Source organism: Chrysemys picta, chromosome 7 (genome assembly GCF_011386835.1).
Source record: "Chrysemys picta bellii isolate R12L10 chromosome 7, ASM1138683v2, whole genome shotgun sequence".
Classification (NCBI taxonomy): domain Eukaryota; kingdom Metazoa; phylum Chordata; order Testudines; family Emydidae; genus Chrysemys; species Chrysemys picta.
The window spans coordinates 81944314-81957607 of NC_088797.1; the positions used below are offsets into that span (position 1 = coordinate 81944314).

The following is a 13294-nucleotide window of genomic DNA, read 5'->3' on the forward strand; positions in this document are numbered from 1 at the left end:
GTTTCGCACCCCTTTCCCTCTGTTTACAGCAGGAGCTGGAGCTGGAGCCGGGGCTGTGCTGGTGGGGCTGGGGCTGTCAGTCCTTCCCTGTGGGGCTCCAGCTGTCATTCCTCCCCCTTCTCCACCTTCTCTCCCCGTTCTTTTTAGTAAAAGTCACAGAGAAGTCACAGCTCCCATGAATTTTTATTTATTGCCCACAACCAGTCCATGACTTTTACTAAAATTAACCATGACAAAATCTTAACATCACATATGACTATTTTGTTAGTTTTTGTTTTGACAGACAATTTGCTGCTCTTTCAAGTTATCAAAATAGCTGCCAAAGCCTAAGACTACTAGTTGAAAATGCCATGAAAGAATTCCCAGTGCTGAGGAAGTACATGAAAATGTATCCTCAAGGGCTTCTCCCTGGTTTGACTTCTACCCACATTGGCTGTAAACTGGATATTTATTATGATCATCCGCCTAGTGATCAACCAGGAAGGAAGGGGAATAATTATTAATAGCAGATTTTAGTTAAAGTTAATTTGTTAGTGGTGGAACTAATTACACATTCCAGGTGTTCTTCATCAATTTAACAAGACAACATGCAGCTATCAAATGTTTCCATTACAATGTGTCTAATTAAACATGATTAAACTGTTAGTTTTACAAACACACAACTAATTACAAATAATTAAATTTGCACAGGATTTATAGCATGCATACCACAAAGTATTTATAATATAAGAAATTGCTTCACAAAAGACTACATTATCACTTTTACAATAATATGCTATGCATGTAATAATATGCCAAAAATGTCACTGTTTTTTCTAGGCCATTAATCAACTTGTCAAAAATTGTAGTGTGGAATATTGCAATAATTATTTCAGATAATGTAAAACTGGATAAATTTCCTTATGCAAGTCAGAAAATGAAGTGAACTTTGTTTTCTGTGAGCTGGAAATCCTTTGCAAATTATTAAACAGAACTGAAGCCTAATCTGGATGTATTGCAAGAAAAAGTTCACAGTTGTTTAAATTATGGGACTAATCTTGAAGCCCTGAATTTGGAGAGGCTCAGTGAGAGTCAGGGGCTTGCAGTGGAGGATTATGAGACCCAGAGAAGTTTTTGGTGGCTTTTGCAGAAGAGGAAGGAGCTTTGGAATAAGGTCTGTGGTTTACATTGTGTATTTGATGGAGCCAAAGACTGGTGGCTCTTGTGAAGGAGAGAAGAAGGTCAAAACACACACTTTACAGCCATGCTACCATCATTTAGAAGAGAATTGGGCCAACATCCATTTGCAACCTTATAAGAAACTAAATGTTTAGCATTTATTTTGTAGGTATGAAAATATTGTATATCAAACCATCATTAAACCAAAATATTACAAAAAAATCAATAACTAGGATCAAAGGTTTAACAACTAACACTCATATCACATATGTATCCTGGCCATGGATTAAACCTAACCCTAGAAATGAAAGGCAAATGTGTTAAATAGAGTGCTGTGAAATATTATGGGCATTGTACAGGTAGAACTATCTATTTTGTTACTGAATGTACCCATTATAGCCTAATATTGCATTAATTTCAATGGAAAGGTAATGGACAACTGGTAGCACTACCGGTGAGATAGAATATCAGCTGTGAAAAGGTCTTGAATAACTTGCTGAGTATCTGAATGCTAAGAGCAACATGTATAGTTTTATTTTGAATAGAGTTTCATTCACATTCATTCTCCCCATTGTATGGACTCCATAAGTCAATACACTGTAAATCTAGAGAGGCTTTGTGAAATCAAGGCATTTGGAAGATATTTTAAAAGATAGTAGGCAAATGGCCTTTTGCTATAACTAATGTGCCAATTAGCGTAGAGGAATAATGGGTAGCATTTAAAATAGAATGTTTGTGGCAGGGTACATGTGCAGGAAAAAATGACTGTATGTTCAATGGATGGTCTCAAATGGATCCATGGTATGATGCAGAATGTTTACCAGTACAAGTGGGGCAATTAATACTCTTCACAATTACCCATGAAATAAAACGTATGAATGCCGAAGTAAATGTTTTTAAAAGTTCAGAATAAACCATTTACTTAATTTAAAATAAAACTAAACTAAGCATATGTAGTCTTTGAAGTACCACACTTGAGCTTGCCTAGCTAGCTGCTAGTATCTGAAGAATAGTCGTAGGTAGTCACCTGAAAGAACCAACCTGACAAAGTGTCTGTGAGGTGTTTCATTAATTTACCTTCTGAAAAGTGACTCCTTACATTTGCACCAAGTCTTTTCCTGTTGCATTCCAGGATCACAAGATGAGTGTGACAGAGAATGAGAATTTTATATAGTTCTTTCCCTGCAGTGTACTTAGCCCTTTAGTCCCCCAAAACCAATTTAGTAGCTTCTCAGGAACAGCTTAGAGATAAGAGTTACAGTACTCTTTCTATTTTCAGGACCAGCATTCTTTAGCCAACTCTGCAACTGCACCTCCAAGCTAATTTGTCTAACCAGCAAATGTCTTCCATCTCCCCTTTTGGCATGCAGCTACAACTTCTCTCCTAAGAGAACACCTACAGCAGTGATTTGAGATTTGGTTAGAGAAAAGGGGTAAGCCTTGAAAACCGGGCTGCAGGTACAGATTCTGGGGCTAATATTTCCCAATTCAAATTCATATAGTGCATGAATCCACTGAAAGTGCAGGTATCTGGAATTATGCAGGTAAGGTTTTGAGAAAAATATAGATATAATTACCAGTGATGTTGTACTGGCATACCATGCATATTCTCTTGCAATTTATGATAGGACTTTCAGCATTCAGTTCAGGCAGGTTTGGGCATAAGACGTGCTATTTTTACTTTGAGGACTCAGTTGATAAGTGGAGTATAGAAATCACAGAGTGTTCTCTAAACTTTCAACTGCTGCTCCTTCAGTTCATCATATTTGAGGCTGCATTTTTGGTGAACGTTATTGTCCAACCATTATTCTACAGTACAAAATAGACTGCTTAGCCTAGCAGTACTGCTACAGTGCTATCATTTTCAAATCCCTCTGTTCAAGTCCTGGGCTAGGATTTTGTAAATGTTTCTTACCCAGAAACTACAGTGACAGTCATTCTAATGGGGGAGTCACGGTGCAATGAAGTTGGAGAACCACTGATATATTGCAATTCCCACAAGGTGCAATCCATTACAAGTCTAGGAGAAAGGAAAGAATCATCAGCCACCGTACTAGAAAATACTGTTCGGATGATGACGGGCATACAGTGAAAAATGAGCCACTTATAAAATCTTGGGATTGTTGAATACTGGCTTAATAGATGGGAGAATAAGACTAGCACTCTGGAGTATAGATAAGCTTTACCAAAGGCCACAGTGATGGGGAGTGGGGGGGGAGAAGGGAGACAGGAAGCTAAACTCTGCCCCACCCTCCCTTATTTTAATCCCTGTTTACAATGAAGCTGCTGGACAGCCTACTGAAAAGTTATAAAATACTAAATTTAAAGAAGAAAAAATACTTGAAAATAGAGTGTTATTGTAATGTTAGTATTGGCTTTTTAGGGAGAAGGGGCAGATTTTGTTGCCTTTTCTGGGACAATGGATTCTGTAAAACCCATTTTTCAGTCAGTGACCCAGGTGGAATATCATTTGTCCAACAAATTGCCCCCTGGATTTGATTTCTCCTGTGATAAATTCTCTGCTGATTTACAATATAATTTCACGTTATATTATTATTATATGGCCTGTATTCTGCAGGACGTCTGACTTAGGTGAAACCTCATAAATAATCGAATATAACTGGAATTATATAGGGTACGAATCGGTGGAGAATTTAGTTCCAGTAACATAACTATCTTTAGATGATCAGATCCCCATTAAAAACAAACAATCTCTCCCCCCCCGTCCAATTTAGTGACTATGTGATAGGTCAAAGAACTCCATCTGTAGGGCCATTCTGTTGTTTTGTGCTGTTCTATGCTCATTTCTGTTAGCAGAAATGAGCACGTCTTTTTGGGGGGGAGTAAAGTCAAGTGATATTCAAACTGCTAGATGAAATGGACAAAGATGCATGAACAATACTGCAGGGCACAGAAGTGAAGCTTAATTGACCATTTGGAGCACGGAACACATTAATTTCCCTGCTTTTTCTTTTTTCTACCGGTTATTATCCATTTAATTAGCATCAACTAGTTTCGTAATTTCATGTGGTTTCCCTGATTTGTTTTCACTTCTCTCATGGACACACTAATTTGTTTATGATTATAGTATAAAAGCACTGTGCTATTTTGTGCTAGTATATCGATCAAATATATTTTAATTTTGTTATTGAAATATAATTAAAAAGACGAGGGGAAAAAAGCAGACTATAATATAGCAGATTTTCTCTGTTGTGGTCCTCCTATCTAGCAAATGCTGACTACATGAATGCAAAACTACAAGCTTATGTGGCAACCCAGTATCAGATTCTGCCACAACTGCTATGAGGACATGTGGCGATCAGGTTGCCTGAAATGTAACCGTACCATAAGAGCACTGAATCTTTAGAAGAGTAATCCAACTCAAGATAAGTACATCACTAAGAACAGACTACATACAAGTATGCTGCCCAAAGGAGTCCTTGGTAAATTTATTTTCCCAATTAATAAACCCAAAGAGGGACTGTCCTCAATGCTAAGTTTGTTCAGTAGTCAATTTTGTTACCGAAATATCGGGTCCACCTAGCTGAGAGCCAATAACAGCCAGACAGGGATAAGGAAGAGTTGCTTTATTCTGCAGAAGAAAGGAGAGCTTTGCACCTTAGTACAAAAACTCTGTCTCACACACATTTTACAGATCATTTATACACATTCAGACCAAGGTCTTTGCAGTGTTAACACTTGATTGGTGGTGGTCAGCCCCGTGCTTTTGCTATCTGGTCAGTGAAAACCGGCTTGGGACCAGCTCCAACTACCTTAAGGCCTTGAAGGGAAGACAGTTGAAAAGTTCAGGCTACTGTGTCCTTAAAGTGTCTGCTTCCCCCTAATGGCCGCTGGCTGACATAACGGCTACTCTGTTAACGGGGCGGGGGGGTCACTAATAACTTTCACAGTCCCCCCTTCGGGCCTGGCAAATTCAAAAATTGTCAGGCCCGTTACGCAATTTGCGATCAAGCTGGAGGGACAGATATTGGGTTTTCTTATGGACAGCAGAGCTTTTGATCATAGCATTACACAGGCATTTGGCACATTGTATCATTGTCCAAATAACACATAGAAGGAAAAGAAAAAAAAGAATCCATTTAACAATTGTTCGAAAGAGCCCTGTAAACCATGACCCAAGGTCTGGGAGGAGGTCCTCAAAACTAAAAGTGTGATCAAGAGATACAGCATGGAAAACAACAGCAGCATTCTTAATGGCTTGTAAATCCTGCTCAATTAAGCCAGAATGATTAACATAGAAACAACATTTTTCCCCGATGCGAGCACAAGCCCCTCCTAATTCAGCATTCATAGCATCTAACACACGTCTATTTTGCAAAGCTATTTCTGCCACCTCATTAATCTCCTGTTTCAACTTCTGCAAAGCGTCTATTGATGCATTGGCTATTTTTTCTAATTCTGCAGAAATATTTACTACTGCTTTTTCTAGCTCGGCTACCCCCAACCCAGGAATGAGCGCACGAACAAAGGAGTGAAACCCCGTTTGCCTGACTACTAGGGGATTGTTGGCACGTTTCGCTCGAGTCCTTATAAGGGGGGGTGTCAAAAACTTATGGGCATAGCTGCCCAGATTAAGAATCTGGCTGGCATCCAATGTGTCGTTTACTTGGACATCTGGTAACACCCGGGCTACACCGCACCGACCTTGCCAACCTGGAGGAAGAGCTTTATAGACATTGTGGCCACAGATAAAATACAAGCCAGGGGTCTCTAAATAGAGGGTAAGGGTATTACCTGCAACTCGATGGCGCCAGGTCACCCTTCTATCCCAGCTCCCGGAGTTACTCACTAGCCGGTCCTGGCACCTCCAATGGGAAACATTTAAGTTTCCTAGGGCATGGGTAGTGTTTAAAATGGCTCCACAATACGTAACCTTAAATATGTTAGCTGTAAAACTTGCAAGTGATCCCATAGGCTCCGGGCATCCAGACATCCTTTCAAGGGATGTGTGGGGCAACAGAATGCCAGAGTAAATATCTATATAATACATATGTGTCTTATTTATGGGGCCTAACGGGAGGAATGAGGGAAACCACTGCCCTTGATAACAAAAGCCTGTTGGTCTCACAGTAATGGCCATGTGTAGGAGACAATGGGGTTTTTGGGCATTCTCAGGGGTATTTAAAGGGTAAAAGGTTCCATTTCTGACCTCAAACCGAAGGATTTGATCACAGGCCTCCAGGGGAAGGTAGCCCACTTCCCTCCCCCTTCCTTCAGCATTCTCCAAACAAAGGGGCATTTTATACCCGATCCCAAGAACTTCAAAAAGAGGGACCCCCTTAGCTGCCCAATAATAATGCCAAACCTCAGACCTTCTCCCATATTTGTCATATTGATATTCCCCAATCCATGCCCATTCAGTTTTCCGTTCTACCTGTAAGGAGAGTACTTCAGAAAGATTTGCTGGTACAGCCCACAATCCTATTCCTTCCTCAGAGCGGGTTTTGTGACACAGCCAACAATCAGATAAGTGTCCCAATGTGGCTATTTGCTGAAGAGATTTAGCGGCTGGGTGTGGATTAGCTTGTACAAGGGGCAAACCCAAAAGCAATAGCCACTGCAGCACCGTCTGAGAACCCATAGTTATAAAGTCTTAGGATTTTGTTCGCCGGAACAGAAGCTTTAGTCCCTCAAGAGGTTCAGCTTTCCAGGTATCGTCTGCTTCTGGCTCTTCCGGGTCGCGGTGGGAAGAGCTGGCGGTGCTCCCTCGAGGTCCGAAGTCGTCTGCTTCTGGCCCCGTCCTAGGGGCTAGCTTGACTCGGGTGTGGTGTATCCAAGTGTCTCGCTCTCTCACTCGAACAGCAGTGTGAGAGGTAAGAAGGACTTGGAAAGGGCCCGCCCACCGGGGTTGGAGAGGCTCGTGTTTCCACTCTTTCACATAGACCCAGTCTCCTGGAGCGATCCGGTGGGCAGGAACATCAGCGGGTAGGGACTGAAATTGAGCCGCATACCTGTGGAGAGATTTGAGAGTGGTTTGAAGGGAAACAACATATTTGGTTAGTTCCTCGTCACCCCAAGTGGCTAAATCAGTTACAAATCCTGGATCAGCAAATCCGGTGTATGGCCTGCCAAATAAAAGTTCAAAGGGAGAGAGACGGAGCCGGCCTCTAGGGGCAGTTCGAACTGCCAAGAGGGCCAAAGGCAGAGCCTGAAGCCATTTTAACCCAGTTTGAGCACACAGCTTAGAAAGTTTAAGTTTTAAAGTCTGGTTCATCCTTTCCACTTGTCCTGAAGATGGTGGTCTCCAAGGGGTGTGTAGAAGCCAGTCAATACCTAGGGCTTTTGCAATGTTTTGAATAATCTGGGCAGTAAAATGAGTCCCTTGATCAGAGTCAATAGACCTAGGGGGGCCAAACCTAGGAATGACATGGTTTAATAAGGTCTTTCCCACTTCCACGGCAGTTGCTCGTCTAGTCGGGAATGCTTCAGTCCATCCAGTCAGTTGACACACGATTACAAGGAGGTACTTGTAGCCCTGGCATTTAGGCATTTCTGAGTAGTCAATTTGAAGTCGCTCGAAGGGTGTGTATGCCCATAACCTGGCTCCAGGGGGGCCTTTAGGTTCCCCCCTTGGATTGAATTTCACACAGATGTCACAAGTGGCAAGGACTCGTTTAGCTTCCTGGAATACTCCAGGAGCATACCAAAGTCTATTCACAGTAGCTGCCATGGCCTCTGCACCACCGTGGGTTTCCTGGTGTAATTTAAATAGGGCAGGCCGTAGAGCAGCTCGGGGCAATGCTCTTCTTCCATCTGGCAGTTGCCATTCCCCCCCTCGGGTTTTGGTGGCCCCCATGCTTTTCCAACGCTCGACCTCTGATGGCTCAGGGGTAAAAGGGGCTGGGACTGGAGTTGGCGGGGTGGAGGATGTGAGTACCATCTGGTTGGTAACATATGGCTGTAGGGAGGCTGCTTTTGAAGCTGAATCAGCCAACCGATTCCCATTAACGGTGGGATCGTTTCCCTTCTGATGAGCCCGAACATGGACGATGGCAATCTCAGATGGCAGATGTATGGCTTCCAATAATTTCAGGATCAAGGGCCCATGGGCCACCTTAGTGCCACTGGAGGTAATAAAGCCACGCTCTGCCCACAGTTGGCCTGTGGCATGGCAAACACCAAAGGCATATTTCGAGTCAGTATATATGTTCACCGACTGACCTGCTGCCAACTCACATGCTCGGGTGAGGGCTATCAATTCTGCTGCCTGAGCTGAGGTGGAAGGTCCCAGGGGAGCAGACTGTAATACATCAAACTGAGTAGTTACTGCAAACCCAGATACCCGTTGGCCCTCCATGACCCGTGCTGAACCATCAGTATACAGTTCCAGTTCAGCATTTTGAATGGGCACATCTGAAAGGTCTACTCGAGGTTTTTCTTGATGTTGCACTATCTGAAGGCAATCATGTGAGGGCTCATAATCATAGTCCGGGAACGGTAAAAGGGTTGCAGGGTTCAAGGTATGGCACTGTTCAATTTTTAAATTGGTCCTGGACAATAAAGAAACTTCCAAATGCGTTAATCTTTGAGAGGTCAAATGTTGCGTGCCCTTTTGGACCAACAATTGTTGAGCTGCATGAGGGGTCCGTAAGGTCAGTGGATGGCCCAAGGTAATCTTTTCCGCTTGGGGTACCAGGAGACCAGCAGCAACCACTGCTCGGAGACAGCCAGGAAAGCCCTGTGCCACAGCATCCAATTTTTTGGAGAAATAGGCCACAGGTCGTTCTCTGGGTCCAAAAGCCTGAGTAAGGACACCAGAGGCCACCCCAAGTCGCTCATGTACATAGAGAACAAAGGGTTTGCGATAATCAGGGAGTCCAAGGGCTGGGGCTGAGACCAAAGCTGTTTTAATTCCCTGGAAGGCTTTGATGGCCCCAGAATCCCAGTGAAGGGGCTCCTCAGCATCATGGGTGATCTGTTCAAAGAGGGGTTTTGCCATCTCCCCAAAACCTGGAATCCAGGAACGGCAGAATCCTGCCAGGCCTAAAAATCCCCGCATTTCGCGTTTTGTTTCTGGTCGGGGAATGTTAAGAATTGACTGAATACGGGTACTAGATAACGCTCGATACCCAGGGGTGAGTACATGACCAAGATAAGTTACCTTGTCTTTGGCAAACTGCAACTTAGAAGGAGATACTTTATGTCCCTTGTCTGCCAAGCAATTTAGCAAGTAAATAGTGTCTGTTTCACATGTTACCTGATCCGGAGAACAAACCAGGACGTCATCCACATACAAGAGATATGTAGACCCACCCGGTAGGCTGATATCAGCTAAGTCACGTGTCAGGATAGAGGAAAAAATAGTCGGGGACTCAACATATCCTTGCGGGAGCCGAGTCCAGGTCAGTTGTTCTGCTCTCCTAGTTTCTGGGTCCGTCCATGTAAATGCAAAGATATCCCAGCTGTCCTTATCTAGAGGAATACTAAAAAAAGCATTACACAAGTCTATTACTGAATAACAAGCAGTACCTGCTGGAATGGCAGTCAGGATTGTGTGAGGGTTTGGTACCACATTGTGTCTAGCTTGGACAACCTTATTTACTGCACGTAAGTCCTGGACAAATCGGTATACCGGTTTTCCCTCTGAGTCCATGTCAGGTTTTTTTACTGGCAGGATGGGAGTATTGAAAGGAGACTTGGTGTGAACCAGCACTCCCAACCGTAGGAATGTGGTGATAAGACTCCGGAGGCCAAGCAGAGCTTCTTGGGGGATGGGATACTGACGAATCCGAGGAATTTCAATGCCTGGCTTCAGGGTTATACGCACTGGCTCTGTCTGGAGAGTCCCCAAGTCTGCCCTTGAAGTGCCCCACAGGGAGATGTTTACCTCCTGTCTGAGTCGCTCGGGTAAGATTTGGTCCGCAGGCAGGATCGGGTCCTTTGAAACTTGGGTTAGAACAGCACACAGCTGGGGAAGTTGGGTTTGAGGCAACCGAAGAATGATTTTGTCATCTGAAAAGAAAATCTGAGCACGTAGTTTACACAACAGATCTCTGCCTAAGAGGTTAACTGGGGAATCCGGGGCTAGCAGAAAGGCATGGGAGGAGGAGACACCAGAGATTTCTACAGCAGCCTCCTGTAATACAGAACAGTCAAATGGCTTCCCGCCTATACCCATTACCGGAATGCTCTTATCTGTAAGGCTTCCTCTCTCCGGCTTGGCAGTAACAGTAGAAAGTGCAGCCCCTGAATCCAAAAGACAAGAATAGGTGGTTCCTCCCAATGTTAGGCGAACCTGGGGGTCTGTGGAGGAACAAACATAAGTGGTAAAATCATTTGAATAGGTGACAAGAGGACCCCCTGGTTGCCGTCATTCCTCATTAGCAACAGCGTCTGTTCTTGTCACAGCCATCTGTTGTTGAGGTCGGTCTGGGCGACGGGGTTGTCGTCCAGTAGGTCTGTTCGGACACTCTCTCTTCCAGTGGCCAAGCTGCTTACAGTAGTTACATATATCATTGGCATGTCTCGGGTTCCCCCCATAATCTGATTTTGGTTGCCACTTGGGGGGTCCCTGTCTCCCTCCCTGTTTTTCATTTCCAGTGTTTACAAGGGCTGCTAGCATCCTCACCTGTTTGGTCTCTTGAACTTTTTCCCTTGTATGATATACTCGGGTGGCCACGCTTACCAGTTCCTCCAGGGATTTTCCTTCAGCACCCTCAAGCTGCTGCAACCGCTTCTTGATGTCCGGGGCTGACTGGGAAATAAAAATAAGCCTGACCGTGGACTGTGTGTCCATGGCCTTGGGATCTATATTAGTATGGATACAAAATGCTTTACAAAGTCTCTCATAAAAGTCAGAAGGGTGTTCTTCTTTCCCTTGCACAGTATTATGAACTTTTGTCCAATCTAAAGTTCTTTCTCCCGCTTGTTTTATGCCTGTCAAAATATAATCTAGGAATTTCTTCAGATCTGCTTGTTGGGTCAAATCATTCGGGTTCCAATGGGGCGGATTGGCGAGCCTTATAAAATTGCGACCGTCGTTGGCAGCCTCTGCAGCCTCCCGGGCCCCCCTCAGTACCCGCTCTTTCTCTTCCGTGCGCAATAAGCAATCTAAAAGTTGGCCCACGTCTTGCCAATCAGGACTATGAGACTGGAAAATGGCACGGAATCGCCTGTGAACGACGTCCGGGTCGTCCCTAAGGCGAGGTGTAGTGGTTTGCCAGTTCATAAGGTCAGCAGTGGTAAAGGGGACATGAACATAACGGTCTACAACATTCCCATCCGTTGTAGGGACTGGGATGGTCCGGAGGGGTGCTTGGACATTAATTACCTCGTCCCCATAAAGTGCCCCCTTCCTTGTATGGGACGGACTAAGGCTGGGAACAGACAGGGAGGTAGTGTACCCACTGCTGGTGGCTCCACTAGCTGATTTGCTTGCCTGCATTGTGGTGTCCTCAGTCTTTATTGGTAATATCTGTCTCGGTAGACCTGCTGTCCTGGTCTCCGTTGAGGAGGGTACCGGGTCCCCCCTAATTGGTAATGCTGCCGCCGGGGATGGGCGTGGTCTAGAGCAATATATGGGGGGGATATCCTCCAAATAATCAGCCTCATGAGGGACAGAAGCTTTCGGGAATAGAGGGGCTTGAACCTGTACCTTCTTCATGCGACGATGGGCCTCATCGTCCCACAAAAACCAATAGTCCATTTGCCCCGGCGCTTGGTTTTCCAATGTCAGGCGTAAGGGGGTTAAATGGGTAGGAATATCAAAGGAGCCATACTCGGGCCACGCAGTCCCCAAGGCTGGCCAGTCCTTGGTGCAAAGTTGTAAAAAACGCTTCCTTGACATCCCTTTTTGAACACCGGGTAAGGGCCATTTGCTTAACATATAATCCAAAGGACTATCCTTAGAGGGTTTTACCAGAGACCCACCCATCTGCCTGCTGACACTCTTAAAATAGAATTACACAGAGAACAGAGGGAATTATGGCCTAAACAGAGACCCACCTATCTGCCTGCTGACACTCTAACAGAGAATTACACAGAGAACAGAGGGAATTATGGTCTAAACAGAGACCCACCTATCTGCCTGCTGACACTCTAACAGAGAATTACACAGAGAACAGAAGGAATTATGGTCTAATAGGATCCTATTACAGGAATTTCTACCAATACACACCTAACACCCAATGTATAAGACAGAAATTCATAAACCGGTTAACCAGACCAGAACCAGATAGTGTCTCCTTATCCTATTAGGACTCACCTTATCGGAGCACGAACCCCGGGGGCCGCGGTGAAGCAGAGAAAAGGGGCGAAACACCCCGTTGGCGCCGTTCCCAGTTCGCCGCAGCCGTCCGGAGTCCAATGTCCGAGCTAGGAGGGTCCCATCTGGGGTGCCAGAAACTGTTACCGAAATATCGGGTCCACCTAGCTGAGAGCCAATAACAGCCAGACAGGGATAAGGAAGAGTTGCTTTATTCTGCAGAAGAAAGGAGAGCTTTGCACCTTAGTACAAAAACTCTGTCTCACACACATTTTACAGATCATTTATACACATTCAGACCAAGGTCTTTGCAGTGTTAACACTTGATTGGTGGTGGTCAGCCCCGTGCTTTTGCTATCTGGTCAGTGAAAACCGGCTTGGGACCAGCTCCAACTACCTTAAGGCCTTGAAGGGAAGACAGTTGAAAAGTTCAGGCTACTGTGTCCTTAAAGTGTCTGCTTCCCCCTAATGGCCGCTGGCTGACATAACGGCTACTCTGTTAACGGGGCGGGGGGGTCACTAATAACTTTCACAATTTCAATTGCTGAAGATTTGTGTTTGGGAAAGCACATCAAACTATTAGACCCTCATTACCTGTTCCAGTCCCAAAGCCCCCTCCCCCCCCCGCTGTTATGTCTTAGATGTGTGAAAACGTTTGGAAGCAAATAAATTAGATTTTAAAAGCATGGAATTCTGCTCCTATAAGCCCCAATCTCACAAAGCGCCTTGCATGTGCTTAACTTTAAGCATTTGAATAGCCCCACTGACTTTTATTCAGATCCTTAAAGTGAAGCAGGGTCTTAAGTTCTTTGATTGGGATCTTACTGTGGATATATGGACATGAAGCAATATCATGGTAGACAACGAGTTAATAAGAAACACAGTTGTGCTGCACACCAAGGATTTTGATAG

At 44.5% G+C, this 13294-nt stretch overlaps 1 protein-coding gene across 1 annotated transcript; it reads right to left on the bottom strand.

Moving 5' to 3' along the window:
* Window positions 1-4730: 4730 nt before the first annotated feature.
* Window positions 4731-12635, bottom strand: LOC135972745 (uncharacterized). The gene is made up of 2 exons (XM_065551901.1): window positions 10301-12635; window positions 4731-7130 (listed from the first exon to the last, which is right to left on the bottom strand). Exon 1 carries the CDS (start codon window positions 12050-12052, stop codon window positions 10490-10492), a length of 1563 nt encoding a protein of 520 aa, XP_065407973.1. The 5' UTR covers window positions 12053-12635; the 3' UTR covers window positions 4731-7130; window positions 10301-10489.
* Window positions 12636-13294: the final 659 nt, after the last annotated feature.